The 16,227-nt window shown below is 40.1% G+C and overlaps 1 protein-coding gene across 3 annotated transcripts in view; it reads right to left on the reverse strand.

Moving 5' to 3' along the window:
* Positions 1 to 5,910: 5,910 nt before the first annotated feature.
* DAPK2 (death associated protein kinase 2) overlaps positions 5,911 to 16,227 on the reverse strand; it is a 44,379-nt gene continuing 34,062 nt past the window's right edge. For 2 of the 3 annotated variants that reach the window (XM_032195128.1, XM_032195129.1), the window contains 4 exons: positions 16,150 to 16,176; positions 13,906 to 14,058; positions 12,466 to 12,511; positions 9,906 to 11,568 (listed from right to left, as the gene is read on the reverse strand). In XM_032195128.1, coding sequence (XP_032051019.1) covers positions 10,921 to 11,568; positions 12,466 to 12,511; positions 13,906 to 14,058; positions 16,150 to 16,176 — 874 coding nt within the window. In that variant the 3' untranslated portion in view covers positions 9,906 to 10,920. Of the gene's footprint in view, positions 7,185 to 7,761; positions 7,843 to 8,021; positions 8,112 to 9,905; positions 11,569 to 12,465; positions 12,512 to 13,905; positions 14,059 to 16,149; positions 16,177 to 16,227 lie in introns of those variants that run through there. The other variant, XM_032195130.1, reaches the window with a different exon arrangement.

Genomic DNA, 16,227 nt, shown 5'->3' on the forward strand with positions numbered 1-16,227 from the left:
TGTACATAGTACTCAAAAGTTAATTTTCCATTTATTTGCTGACGTCTATTGCAGGAACTAAAGTTACGGAACCTAACAAGCATCTCATCATCTGTAAGTGATGCAAAATACATTGTGGGCAATTCAGTTTTACCAGACTTGGCATTAGGAAAAAAATGACCAAGGCTACAACAAAATGACAACCCCAGCAACATTAATCTAGGGCGCTGATCTCAGCTGTACACAATTAACCTTCTTAGGGCTTTCTGCCTCCTACTCTGCTAATTCTAGCACTACGTTTAGAAGCCAACAAACAAACAAACAAAAAACAACTAACAACTTGTTCCGGCAAGTTGAAAGCCACTCAAACTCAGAAATACCTAAGTCATTCCCATCGTGCTGGCTGGCCAGCATTCATTTATCTATCACCTCTCAAGAGTCTTGGCTTGCTGCTACACAGTCCTGTTTAGTGTTTCCAAATGCAGATAAAACAATTGTAAAGAATATGCAATCCACCAAGTTGATAATAGAATTACATCTAAAGCCTAAACTTTTCACCAAAGAAACTACCAGAATAGGTTTTCAAAAACTTAAATGCACAACGTATTTGAAAGAGGATTTCACAACCATGTCTACGTGAAATAGCCCTTCCCATACCTCAACACATGTATGAAATTAGGTTCCTTGTTTCTATAATTGAAGGCTTTGAAATTCAGACTCTTATTTTCCTATGAAAGAGCTGCTTTGTTCCTAATCACACTGATATATCATTATTTTTTAATCACCACTAATTACTTACTCAGACCAATCCTTACACAACCATATTCATTTTCTAAGAAATCACTTTTAAATTAGAGCAAATCACTCACGTATCTCATATACTTCTCAGGCTTTTTCCATGATCAGCAAAGGCTCCCTCTCCACAACCACAATGCTGGACAGTCACAGTGCCTGCCTTCCCTGGACCTGAGTTTTAGATACACACAACATAAAGAGCCACTACTTTTGTTGATCTTATTTTTGATCAGGTGCTCTTTCTTCAGCACAGTGCCAGAATGACTGCATACTGCAGATCTTCTGTCACTTGGCATGTTACCCATTGATATCCATTTCTTCATTAATGCACATCATCTTGTGTAGGCTTAATTAACTTAAAGACAGACTAAGAAAAACATCAGTATTATATCAGGTCAAAAGAAAGCCTGACTCTAAAAGAACATTTTAAGCTGCCTTGGTAATAATTAGGCAATTTTGTAAACCAACACTCCTCCTGCACACATACAACAGAAAATTAAAGTTTTGTTAACTACTGCACTGCTTTATCATTATTCAATTAAGACTCAATTAGAGGGGAAAATGTATGAGGAGTGGCTGAGGCCACTGGGCCTGTTCAGCCTGGAAAAGAGGAGGCTGAGGGGGGACCTCATCATGGTCTACAACTTCCTCGCGAGGGGGAGTGGAGAGGCAGGTGACCTATTCTCTGTAAACACCAGTGACAGGACCTGCGGGAACGGTGTTAAGCTGAGGCAGGGGAAGTTTAGGCTGGACATCAGGAAGAGGTTCTTCACCGAGAGGGTGGTCACACACTGGAACAGGCTCCCCAGGGACATAGTCACTGCACCGAGCCTGTCTGAATTTAAGAAGCGATTGGACTGTGCACTTAGGCACATGGTCTATGCTTTTGGGTAGACCTGTGTGGTGCCAGGAGTTGGACTTGATGATCCTTATGGGTCCCTTCCAACTCGGAATATTCTATGATTCTATGATTCTAAAATGCTGAGCGCCAGTAAAGAAAAATTCACTCTTAAAATGTTCTATCAGGTTTTTGTACAGGTATAACATGCAGTGTGACAAGTACTGCCATATGATGTGTATTTATTTGAGTTGGTACCATCTGCATTACAAGCAGTGGAGTGAGGCAGAATCAGATTGATATACAGTCATTTAAGGCTGTGTATTCTATCAGTTTTCCAAGAAAGCCTCCCTAAGCTCATTTTATTTTAAAGTAGGAGACGTAAACAATCAACTACCTGTTTCAGAAAGTGCTTTTTGATCCCATATAAGACAACTTCTTAAGGAAAGTTTGTTTGCCCCAACCTCAGAGGTGGATTTTTCACCAATTCTTCCACTGCAGTCTAATTCTTCTCCCAGATTTTCCCTGGGAACACTTTTCTCTGCACTTCCAAAAAATGAGTCAGGAACACAGCCCAAATCCTGCTGGGAACTATTCAGCAATACCTGTCTTTAGCTACTCTTCTGAAGCCTGAAATACAGAGTCAGACCCATTACCTGTTTGAACTGAAAACCCTGTAACTGGAGGCCTCCTGCCAGAAGACAGCGTTGTTCCGAGTGACGATTTCTGTCACTCAGCTCTTCCAGGCCAGATTTTTCAGAAGCAGGAGAAAAAATTTTAACATCCACCACAGCCTCAGAAGAGTACGCATCTGATAGCTGCCTATTAGCAGCCTTCACTGGCTATTCTTTCAGTAATATGCGAAGCAGTGTACAGCTATGCAAGCTTGTCAGCTGCTTCCTCTTAAACATGGCATGTCCTTGTCAGGGGCATTGAAACTTTGCCTTTCTTACAAGCACCACTCAAACCAAAGGCACAGAGCTGCTTCAGCTGTGTGCAATGAACAATCTGCCATTGCTTCTGGACCAAACTTCTGCCTCCGAGCCTCAGCAACCCACCCGATTGCCCTGGCTATGACACAGCTTTGGCCAACCCCCACGAGCACTCCAGCTTTTCCAACGCAGCTGCTGAGTCCTGCTGTAACCTCACCTCGTCAGGCTCCTGATCTTCCCCGGGGTGATGGTCCCCGGCCGTCCCTGCCCAGCCGTAAGGTGCATCTCATCCACCCCAATTTCTAACACCTCACTGAAGCACACACAGTACCTTACAGACAGGCCCTAAAGTTAGTGTAGTTAAAGGTCTATGCGAAGGCAAAAGACACCTTTAAGTAAAAAGTTTGGAGGACGCGGCCTCACCTGGCTCCTGGAGGCGGCAGGGCGCAGCGCTGAGGGGCGGGGGCGCCTCGCGGCAGCGCCTCCGTTTTCTCCTCAGCGCCCCAAGGGCTGCGGCCACCCCGGGCTTTCTCCTCGACCGCCCGCGCCCAGCCCCGCGGGAGGGACAGAGGCAGGGAGCGGGGACACCCCCCTGCCGCCGCCGTGAGGGGAGCGGCCCGGGCCCGCCGCTGCCTTCGCGCCACCGGCACGTGCCGCCGCGGGCGGGAACGCGGCCGGTGCAGCAGCGGCAGGAAGGGGCCCCGCCGGAAAGGCGGGAACGGGGCAGGGCGGGGCTCGCGCCCGCTGACAAAAAAGGCGGGAGGCGCCGCGCGGTGTCTGAGCAAATCGACTTTATTGCTTCCGACGGCCTGAGCCACTCCGGGCGCATACACGTCACGGTTTCTCTTAATAAAAACATAGGCACAGGGATTTAAAAAACAGCAGTAACATAAAATAAAAAGTCATAACTTATTTAAATAAAACAGTTGCTTTGTTTCCGGCTTTCAGCTCTCGCCAGGTTCCTCATGTACAAACACAGCACAGTGCAATTAAGAATAATTAATTGTTCATTTTCTACTTTTTTTTCCCTTCTTTATATATAAAATACATTTAGAAGATATATACAAAATCATCTCGGTGAACATTATAACAAAAATCTGTTCTCAACTTCTACAGGATGAATGATAAAAACAAGTAAAGCTCAAATTGTGACAGGGTAATTTCCACAATATTAATTAATAAGTATGAATATGGCAACAAGTACAGAGCCTATTCCATTCCAAAAATATTCTGAACAGTGAGAGCATTTAAAACCTTTAACAAGAATGTATATCATTCATTAAAACCTTGGTTTTCATCAGGATTGTTCCACTGATGAGAACGGTCCACCTCTGTCCATTACAATATAAGAAACTACACGGAAGGCAAACAGCTGATTTAATTGGTCCCTGTGATGCTGCTTCACAGTGCAAAAGGCCTCAATGTCCAGCAATTTATTTCCAAACCCCTCAGACAAAAAGGGAGCAGAGGGCGGCATTTCAGAAGGTGGGAAGAATCCCACACCTCAAAAGCTCTGCTAGCAGCACACAGGCAGTTCGGAACAGCTTTAAGCACATATGGCCAAGAGTTTAACAGACAGGTATACATGGGTAGATTCCCTACATGCCGAAATAAACAAACATTTAGTGACTTAAATAAAAAATAAAAAATAAAATAAAATAAAATAAAATAAAAAACCAACAATTATTAACCTACTTGAAAGATTATTTAGCATTGTAGTAGAAGAGAACTGTGTTCTCTTCAAAGAGGAAAAAAAAAGCAAAGAGGAAAAGCAAAAAAAAAAGCAAAGAGGAAAAAAATGGCAGGAAGATTGTTCTGCAGTTAACGCTGCTGCACAATCCAAGCCTTGAGCTCGTTGCATGGCCACGCTGGAACATGGCACGAGTGGCTGCCACCATACCTGGTCTAGCTGAAAGGGGTTGGCTTCACTGACAAATGTCTCAGAGCTCAACTGATCAAAGCAGAACTAAGGGAATTTGGGAAAAAAAAAAAAAGCAGACATACAAACAAACAAACTCACAGTGTTCCTTCCTTCCCCCTGTATTGTTTAATAAACCTCCTAGTGCTCAATCTAGGGTATGGGTCAGCCGAGTGAACTACCAATATAACCCCAGTTTGACGAAGCGACAAAATAGTCACTTAAAACATCACGCCTCTCAGCTTTGGAGCTGGAAAGGCTGGACTCAAACTTATCTGGTTCTTTGTGGGAAGAGCCCCTCAAAATTTGGTAAGAGAAGAGGAAAAGGCATGAGAGCACTGGTGTTAAATTGCCACACCATCCTTGATTTAAAATGGAGTTTAAAACAATGCCAGGCTGGCCATGGATCCATCTCAAACTTCTAGTATCCAGCTGGCTGTGATGAGGTAAGGCTTATTAGAACAACTAAAACTATTGGTAAAAAAAGAAATAAAGAGATGGCCAAAGAAATAAAGAGATGGCCAAAGAAATAAAGAGATGGCCAAAGAATCTGTAGCTGCACAGTTCTAACTTTCCCTGGTTGACCAAAGCGACCTCATCTTCTCTTGGGGGACCAAAACAAAAACAAAAAAAAACAAGTCAACTCCCTTTCCAACATTGCTAGCCCAAGGAGCAGATTTGAACTAAAACCCTAACAAGCAGAGGCAGTTTCTTGTTTTAATATAAATTAGCTAATACAAATAAATGATTAACTGACCTAGAAACCTTAGCCTGATCTTGTAATACTTGTGCAATATCTACCATTCTCTGGGTTTCACTAGTATTCTACCTTAAAAATTAAACAGAAAGCTAAGAGAACGCCTTTCAGTCAAATGGGAAGTCCATGCTCCCTCTCCTTACTTGTCCAGACACGTCACAGACCATGGCAACACAAGAGATGAAATAAAAGGAAATGAAAGCAATAGTATCAAAATGCAGTGTCATATTTGCCAAAACATTAATTCTCCTGCTTTCACATTTTCTATACCTACTTTCTCTTGCCCTTCCTTCAACATTCCCAGTCCAGGTTCACCTCTGCTCCCTACACATCACTTCTTTTACTCACTTGCTTCCCCACTGCTTTTGCCCCCTCCCCACTTCCTTCAATTTAAGTTATTATTCTTCCCTCAACTCATACTTTCTGCCTCTCTTCTGCAATCCTTCTTGTACGTTTCCTGCCTTTCACAGAAATACTTTCTTGTCAACTGCATTTTAGCCTTTGCCTAAGAAAGGATGCAAAAGCATAAATAAAAGTAGCACATTTTTCTTTCTCAGAAACTGGATTACAGGCAAAATTAACCTAATACCAGTTTTCAAAACCTGGTTCACACCTTCAGCTCTAAAACCTGAAGCTGGAAGTGGTCATTGTAAAGCCAAACAAAATCATTTTTCCTGTCAATCTATTTCTCTTTCTAGGAGGTTTGCTTTGTGATTTTTGATTTATTAAATGGCAAAATAAATACGAATTTTTAACAACCAGTATATTCAATACAAAAAATAGCCTCATCTATGCTCCTTTTTTGTACCAATTGAACAACACTGGTTTTTATTATATGGATTGAGTTAGGCTGATACAACTTCCTAGCACAAAGGAGTTATCTCAGAACGCTAGTTTACTCAATTTTCAATACAACCCCCTGGAATAAAATACAGGTATGTGCAGTTTGGGTTACATTTGAATGGCACCTATGTAAATAGGTGTTAATGAATCTCCAATTTGCTGACAAAGTAAAATAAAAAATAAAAAAGTCTAATAAAGACTAAAGACTTCTTTTTATATATACTCTGGCTTTTTTTAAGTGCCCTGTTTTGGTGAGGCATCCCCCCATCACTCTGTAAAAATGTTTTATTTGGGTACATGACAACCTCTACGCCTCTACGGGTTATTTTTTTTTTAAATCTTTCCTCATACAAAAAATGCCCTAAGACATCTCATTCTCTCAGCGGCAAGAATCAGTTGTACTCAACTGACCAATGGCAGCTGTGTTAGTCTTCTATCCACCAGCCACAGATGATGGCCACAGCACAATTCTTGTTGGAATAGAGAACTGTTTACTGCTAGGCTGATGAAATCAAGGTTATGATGGCACTATGATTTTCTCCTCAATGACAGCAATAGCAGAGTGAGTATTGCACACAGCCAATGACACCTGTCAGATATCTGCTATCAGATATGCTATAAGCAAATACAAAAATCATATAAAATTTTCTTTAAGACTCAGTAACAAATTCCCTGACTGAAATAATGTACATAGACTTAGTCATTGTGCAAAATGTGAATTATTCTGCAGTTAAGGAATATCAGTAGAAAACCCACATCCTGAGTGCAGTTGATATCACAAATAGACTTAAGTATCCCAAAAAGCCCAATATATAAAAGCACACATGTGGTGCCTGTGCTGCAGCATTTCCCTGGAAATCTGCATCCCCACAACATTCTAAAATGCTCAGTAGATGTTTAACAACATTATCCAGTTGTTGGTGTTGTTTGAGAAGTGGGAAGCATCATACCAAGGATTCAGACTAAAGTCAAGGTCTGCTGTCAGAACTGCTTTTTCAGCAAGGATGAAACTTTGCTCTGTTCCCTGCCCATGGAATGCTAATGACACTAGGATATGCTGCTTCTTCTCTGAAGAGTGGCTTTTCTTTGCTGAAGATCCTCACCATCACTTTCACAGTTTCTCTGAAATAAAAAAGCACATTGTTTCAGTCACATAAATGTAATACCACACTGCTAAATATGATACTCTGGTATTATTAGCGTATCTGGTATTATTAGGTATCATTAGCGTAAAGGTAACAGAAATATCCCAGAGTTTCATTCCAGCTCACGTGCAGTGATGGGTTCCCCACCCTCCATCACACTGCTGGTGACAAGAGTAGCTGTGCAGACTCCATACAACCACTCATTGCTCATTCAGACAGGACAGTTACTGCTCTGGTATATGAAATGGTTGTCACCACGGTATTGCTGTCATACGGTATATGGGACATAATCTGCAGCCTCCATGCTGTTCCTTTATAGAATAAATGTGGCAAGCACCTACAGGCCATGTGGAGTCACCATTTCTCTTTGTCCAACATTTCTGGAACGATGCAACTACAGAGGCATTAACAGCACACAAAGGATGCCGTGATCTTATCTGGTTTCCCACTCAAACCATGCCCATCCTGTTGGCCTGTGCATCCATGCAAGCATAGTAAAATTCAATTCATATTAAAATATCCCTCTCTTCTTCCTCTTTGAAAAAGGTACCTACCAAACTTTCATCCTGTATTAGGACCTTTTTCACCAGTGAACGAGATAAGTGGTTGCAAAATGAGACAATGCTGTAAGAAAGCTATGGAGAAAGGGAAGAACAAGAATTAGACAACACTGATGCGCTGCAGACACATGCAAAGAAATTTCATTTTTCTAATGGATCTTACATTTTTACTTTTACAAGCTCTGTCTTGCCCTCTGATCCCTATCCAACTCAAGAAGCCTTACACGAGCAGGATTAAAAGCTTGCTGTCATACCTTCCATCGCCTTCTGGCATATTGCCTTTTGAAGTTTTCCAAGTTAACAACAGATTCTCGCCGTACCAAAGCTTGTTGCTTGTCCACTGGCTGGAAGATAAAGATGGCAATTTTATTGCTCGGCTTCCTTTGGTGCATAAGGACAGCATGGCTCAGTTTTCTGTACTCCTGTTGACCAGGTGTTTTTATAGACTAAGTTCCCCACCAAGCCTTCTCTTTTTGATACTGAACAACCCCACCTCTCTCAGCCTCTCCCCATTTATCAGATGCTCCAATCCCTTCATCACCTTAGCAGCACTTCATCAAACTCACTCCAGCATGTTTTGCTGAAAACATCACAATAAAATGGGAAAAGGTTAGCTGTAATTGAATATTAGTTAGCAGGATATATGGTACAGCATATCTGAAGAAAATTGAGACTATGTTCTTTAACCATACCCAAAATGAGAGCATGAGACACCGATATCCTGGCAGTATGAGGAAAGAATTACAGTATCTAATAATGGGGAAAAAGAAAAAAGAAAAAAAAGAACATACACATCAAAATTCAGACACATGCTTAAAATTTTGGGATGCCAACCTGGAGTTAAAGAACAGATATTCTGCAGACCCTTACACAGCCCTTCTGAAAATGAAGTACTTTTGAACTCCAAATCCACATCAATATATCCACAAGACCAGACACTTGTATTCGACTGGGAATGACATAATAAAAGCTCAGTACCAGATCTGGTAAAAGTGGAAGAAAAAGGCTGGGAGACAACCCTTCAAAAATTATGGAGTGACAACCATTTCAGCTCATCTGGAATTTGCTTATGTAGGAGGTGGACAACTCAGAAATATTTATCTGAACTGGACTAGAATGCAACCAAGGCAGACAACCAAAGAAAGAGTACTAAAGGAGAATTAAAAACACATCAGTGAGGATTAAACATTTTTTCAAGCAAAGTAATAATGTTTATGAGACAACAAATGTCACTTATCTCCTCAGATGCTGTGGATACAGTTCTGATTTCTACAAATACTGAGTTGTGGGCTAGACATCCTTCGCATCTAGATGTACACACCATTTGCGCACTGTTGAACTAGGGCATATAAAGACTAAATATCATTTCCTCGTGCTGCAAGTGGCTAGCATGGTACAACAAAAACCTTAAGCAGAAATCAATTTGAAGTGGAAAAAATGTCACTGGCTAAATGTCAGCTGCGTAATCATCATGAAAAATTTCTGAGTGACCTTTTGGCAGTACAGCCATCAGCAAATCAAAACAGCCCACTTTACAACACTCCCAACTGTTAATAACTGCCTATCAGTTTCTAAGTAGCCTGCAAAGCAATGTCCCTGTCATTTTCTCAGTCATTAGAATACCTTTGCAAGCAGTATGTCAGTTACCTCCTTTGGCTGTGGGAACCCTAGCCTCAAGGACTGAATCACGGATATATTAACCTCAGCCAATCACACTTGGGAACAGAGTGGCCTCATTTCATGTTCTTTCTCATCATGCCAGGGCATTTGTTCATAAAGAAAATCTACATGAACAGAGGACATGAAATTACAGCTGAGGGAAGGTGGACTCTCTTTCTTGAGAGTCTTCTCTGAAGATATCAACTCTCACTGGGCTCTAGGTTATTTTTAAAGATTAAAACTCTTCCTTATTTAAAAAAAAAAAAAAAAAAAAAAAAAAAAGACCTGAGTTTTGATGCAGGGATGCTTGGCTCCTACCTCTCTAATTCTTGTAGCTGTATAACAGTCACCTTGCAGCAAATTCATGCAGCTAAGTAAAGAGGCTGCAAACTAGCTGCAGAACCTAGCCTGCAAACCTTCCCAGTACGCAGAAGCCCAACATCTCTTTTTCAGTCACTAACTACATCATCAAGGAAAAATTGTGTCCTACATAAAGAACAATTTATTGTGTCCAAAAATGAGAGGTACATCTGTGAACATTATATTGCATAATCAAGTGACTTCTTTGAAATACAAGACAGCAGGGCAGGATTCAAGTTTGGGCCAACTTTTCTTTTACTTTCTAAAACTTAAGAAAAAACATCATAGCAAGAACACTAGTCTCAAATCAATTGTAGCTTTGTGACATCAGCATTACTGTAGAAAGCAAATCAGATGTCTATGCTTATTATCACTCACATTAATATTTGCACTGCAAAATTACATACATAGTAATTTGATCAGTTCATTAAATTCCAGCTCTGTCTTTCAAATGAATCTCTTTGGTATGGGACAGGAAACTTAACTGAATTTTAAACTGAAGAATAAATTGTTAGCTTATACCTTTTGATGGTAAAAGATCCCAACCTGAATAACAGGCCTAAAAAAAAATTTTAACCATTCTTCATCGGCAGACATTTCACAGCAAATTTCCACAGTACTAAATGTTAAATTACTACATCATTTACTTTGTGCTGGAGCACAGATTTAATTTGCAAATATTTCTCCCTTCTGTTCTGCCCACACCAGGTCTACATGACTGTTTCCTTCATCCAGCCAAAGATGCTACCACAAATTCTTTATTGGTTTCCAGGCACCTGGCCTTGAGTAAGTACAGGCTGAACTACTTGCTTTTCCACATTCGTTACTTGGTACACTTTAGGAACCATAAACTATAAGCAGTGCAAAAGGCCACAGGGTTAGATGTGGTCCGTACCGCAATGATAATCTACCTCCTGCAAGTTCAGACACCAAACATTGGAAAATAACTTCAACTCTACAAACTTTAGTACTGGGATTTATGGTTTTGCAGCTTGTGCAATACATCAGAATTTCTATTTCAGTTCTAGGTGATGTTTTTGTGTAGAGATTATGAACTGATTTGTTTTTTTTTTTTTAAAAACTGCTGTACATAGACAGAGGCAGCAAAGCCCGCACCTAATCCAACCTACAACATTACTGATTTGATTCTGCTACATCAAGATTCAACCCTGCAAGGAATTCTTCACAGCAAGATCTGTTTAATAGGTCCATTAGTGATTCACTAATATCTTTGCTGAAAACAGAGTCAAAGTTTCCATTCACACAGGCTTCATTTCCATTTTCTGGTTGAAAACTACTCATTAAATCTTGTATCCACTTAAGATCTTCAGAAAGCTCTCGACTGAGAGATTCATATTGACTCTGCAGATCAGCGTATTTCCCAGTTATGCCTTTGAGACTAGCACCTACAGTCTTGATATCATCTTGTAGATGCCTCTTCAAGGATTCAATTTTACGATATTCATACTTCAGCTGAGAGAGCTTGTGCCTCACGCTTTCATTCTCTTCTTTATACCAAGCTTCTTTCTCATTATAAATGGAAACCAGAGCATCAATGTCCTCCTGCAAAGAATCATGGGATGCAGCCAAATTGCTGAAATTTCGTTCCATAAGTGAAATGTCTTCTACTACACGCGCAAAGCGCTCAAAGTTGATGTAGGTGTTGTTGGGAGGCATACTCGAATGGCATTTTATGGTGTACTCTCTCAGCCGTTTTGTCTTCAGCTGTGTGTTCTCAACCTTCTTTTCTTCGACTTTTGTTTCTTCCTTCAGCTGGTGAGTCTTCAGATAGAGGAAGCGGTATTACTGAACATTTACAAGGCAGTGCAATAATTCAAAGTCTACACAAAGGATGCAGCCTGAATTTTCACAATTCTGGAAGATTCTTTGCTCCCACAGATTTTTCTTCATGCATTTGATTAAAAGGAAAAAAAAGCTAGTGTGATGAGCATCGTGCAATCGTTCCAATGCAGTAAGTGTTAAGTACCAGGCCACAGTTTATTTTCTTGTTAATTTTTTTTTAAATCAGTCTCAGAAACATCCATATTTGTAAAAGGAAGAACAACAATCCTGAAAACACTCCACTTAATGCTTCACACAATGCAGAGCAAAAAATGGATTTCAAACATCATTAGTCATGCTGAGATTAGCCAAATGTATTTTCAATGAAAGATTTATCCACAAACAAGCAACTTTTATGATGAAAAAAATACATACAGACACGAATGTATGCAAATCAACACACATGGTGCAAGCAGTTATATTCTGGGGGAAATTATATTTTCACATCGGTTATGGTCAACTCTCAACTCAAGAAAGCACTAAACCCAATATGCAGTATATATCCATGCACATAGAGGTGGACGGAGAAATGCAAAGCACAGTTTAACGCAGGACACTGTATGTGCAACAAACATCAAAGCTTTGTTTGTCTCCCTCTTTTTGAAAGCTATGGTAATAAAAGGTCATGATTAAGGTTTGCAGAAATCCTAAGATTGAGTCAGATCCAAACAGCTTCTTTTCCAGTGCATCTCTTTGAGATGCATACCACCTCTAATGGCTTAGAGGTCAGATTTCCATTTATCACATCAATAAGAGAGAGAACATTGTTTCTGCTTTGCTCACAGAAGAAAAAAAAAAAAAAAAAAAAAAAAGATCTGTCTTTTTATTCAGTCTTACCGTTATCCATGGATGAGACAGAGCTTCCTGAATGGTAAGCCGTTTCCTAAAATAAATAAATAAATAAATAAATAAATAAATAAATAAATAAAAACAGATTTGAATAAGAAATACCATGCATACAAGGCCGTTGACCTTCTCCTGGGCTTTGTATAACCAACAAAGCATGCATCAAGATAATTCCAGGACTAATAATCAAACTTCTGGGTTATGTTTTTCCACAAGGCATCTGGTTTGTGTGTAGATTGGTAAATGTTCTAAGTTTCAGTAAGGAGCTGTCCTCACTCCACATAATTTTAATTCCTACTTGTCCAAAATCTATCTGTACTTTTGTGTACCCTCCTATAAAAAGTGACAAAACATTACTTATATTCGTCCTACATGCTTAGAGAATAAATTATACACCTTTAATATGACTATATCATGATACACATCATTAATTATATTGAAAGCATCCGGTAGAGCATAATATTACATCACTCCTGGAGCTGCCGTTTCCTGAAAATATCATTTCTAAGAGAAACACTTCAAACTTAATCAAACATGATCATTCATTCCTGCATCATGGCAGTTCAGTGAACAGCACCCTATCGCCACTGAGCATCAAAGGCAGAATCACAGCATTGCACAAGGACTGCCTCTGGACACGTGACTGATACCAATGTCCCTGACTTTCCCTTGCTTATAAAGAGGTTGCTAGACCTTTGCAAACCTCTCAGACCTTACCTACCCTAACATATACTAAAGCCTGAGGATTTGCAGAAGTCTCGACACAACAGCTTGTCCCTTTTTAATATTGTTCTTTTCTCCTTATGAAACTGTTAAAAAGAACTGCAAGTGGCCTGACATCCCTCTGGGACAAACAGGCTTAAGGGAATGAGATGCTACTTCTATATGTAGCTTATTAAAAGAAATAAATGAACTGAAGTCTAGGGTTCCCAATAACTGGGAATAAAACTAGGAACAAAACTATCACACACACTCTAGGTGACTGTAGCAGATGCACAGAGACTTAAAGAACAATTCCTGCAGGAGCATGTGTAGTGATTCTCCTGTCCTTGAACCTCTGAGGATGTGCCATGGGATAATGTTATCTCCTTGCAAGTAGTTCATAATAGACTGAAATATTGGAGTGATGATTACCCAGAACTAAAGATCTTGCACACCATTTTCAGTCCTTCACCTACACATTGTTGTACCAGTTTGACCCGGGAGAGAATGTAGTCCAGAAATTAAAATTTAACCAAGGAGCTTTTGGTTCCTTTTGGTAGGGTTTCTAGCTGCAGTGTTTCACTATAAGCACAGCCACAGAACTTTTCCTGCTGTCTTGCTCTTCAATAGCAGGGTACACATTGCAGGGAAACCTTTGCAGATTACTCAGCAAGCTATTTCACCAAGTTTCTCTACAAGAGGGGTGAATGTTTCTGAATTTTCACTTACCGTGTATCTTTCACCAGGAGTTTCTGAATAAAATCTTTTGCCAGGTCACTGGTATTGCTGAAAAATTCTTCATCAAATTCGTAATTCACAGCTGTGATGTTAGCAAGTGTTTCTTGCTTAGTTTCTCCAAGGAAAGGCGATGCACCGCTAAGCCTGGATAAGCCAGAAAGAAGAACCAATCAGAAAAATAAACAGCAGAGGTCCTCTAATTCAATGACAGTGGCTATGTAATGTACACTTGGGACATTTGTGCATCTCTGTGTTGTAGCAGCCATGCCACTTGGGAAATGACAGGTCCAGCTTTGGTTTGCTCCATCTGTGGTTCTGAGTCATCCTGAAATTCTCTAGAACAGCACTGTGTGCTCTGACAGAAATGCAGAGATTCTCCCATTCTGAGTCTCATTTAAGTCACTGCTAGTTAAGTAGAAAAAGCTTCAGCTAAGGAGAGCCTCTGTCCCTGTGAACCCCACAAACACTACACCAGGCAGAAACTTCCATCAAGTCAAGCAGATGAAGTTGTATTTATATTGATTTTTTTTTTTTTTTCAGGCAGGAAAAACCCTGCTTGCAATTTTCTGCCTGCAAAGCCACTGACAAGTTCCCTGCACAGGAGGTTCAGCCAGATGTTTCTCAGCTGGAACCACAATACAACGTGTGACCAGAAATCAGGTGCGTGGCCTTGTCTGGAGGCCAACTCCACAGGACAGGTGTGGGCACACTGCTCATTAAAAGGAATCCACAAGGGGACTTAGGTTGCAATAGAATCCAACCATTTCTGAACAATGCAAGACTTCATTGTTGGCACTCTTTTCCAACTGCATGGATATAAGAGACAACATTGTAATAAAATGGAATTCAGCAGTCTTTATCTAGACAGAAAATACTTTCATCTTGATTTGCTTATTTTGCCTCTCTCTCTCTCTCTCTCTCAACTGTGACTGATGACTTTTGTCTTTGATAACTATTTACCTTCGCTCCATAAAACTCGAGTGTCAGAGTGATCATTTATGTTCCATGCTTCTCTGACAATTTTTTCCTCTTTAGGACTTAGTTTTGAGGTCTGTAAAATGGAAGGATTCTCAAATCCTAACACCTAGTGACTTTTGACATATCCTGACTCAGTGCCTGTGAACACCTAACAGCAGACCTCAGTGATAAAGGCTTTGCATTTATAACTCAGTTAATCACTCCACCAGTTACTGAACTGAGGTCTTGCGTGCATTTTGACCTCTACCCCTGATGATGGCATCCATTTGATTGCTGCCATATTTTCTAAAGTACACAGTATCATTAAACACACTCCCATTTATTCAGAATTCTTCAGAACAAAAAGCTTTGACATTAACAGCTAACACTATATAAAGGCATACTAATTCCTGTTATCTGGCGTAACACAGAAGTTGACTCCTCCTGTCACAAAAAAGCATGTTCTTTTTTTCTGATCTTTTGTAGGGAGGTCATTTTCAAACTTAATTACTATGGCAATCATAACTAGCCAACTGGATAAAACTGATTGACTACTGGACACAGCACAGACCCATTCACTTCAGTATTCTCCCTCCAGAACTCTTAATGCAATGGAAAAAAACTCTTGAGTGCTTCTAGGCACCTGTGCATCCCTGTAACCATACAGTAAGTATTCCAACCTGCTTTTCTTCAACTCCAAAGTTTTCTCCTCATCATTCATGAAGACCCATAAAAAGCAGTTAATCACGTTCCATGTCCTGTCAAGTACACGTGTCACTGAAAACAGAACGCTGATAAAAAGCAAGGGTCTGGAACAATTTAAAACCTTTTAACCTAAGCTTTGGCTTAACCAGTACCCCTATCTATTCAAACTTGCCTGTTTTCACCAGAAATAACTCAGCTTGCAAATGCTGCTATTACATTTTCTATTTCTGTTCTTTCTGCACACTAGTAATTCAACCATTCTATGGCCAAACTATATGCTTTTCCGTCTTCTGCATCATATTGTGCTAATGAGACCTCATAAGAAGCTGAAATGCCTCGCAATGCCAGAGACATTTGTTCTTCATCTGCTCATAATGACCTTCTTAATTTCTTTTACCTTTTTTTTAATTTTATTTTAAATTTGAAAAGGCTTCAGGATAACATTTCCCTTTAGACTGTCCATCCTGCATGTGCAGCTCCTTTCTTGCTTGACTGAAGGAAAAAGCTATTTCATACTAGTGCACTAGTGCTTTAGAAACACATTTACAGGAATCAATCTGTTGTTGTACTTACAGTATGTAGGTGATGACTCCTATGCTCCTGTAATACAAAGGAGATTAATTGCAGGGTTTCTATATGATCTGTATCTTT

The sequence above is a fragment of the Aythya fuligula genome, chromosome 11, assembly GCF_009819795.1.
Source record: "Aythya fuligula isolate bAytFul2 chromosome 11, bAytFul2.pri, whole genome shotgun sequence".
Classification (NCBI taxonomy): domain Eukaryota; kingdom Metazoa; phylum Chordata; class Aves; order Anseriformes; family Anatidae; genus Aythya; species Aythya fuligula.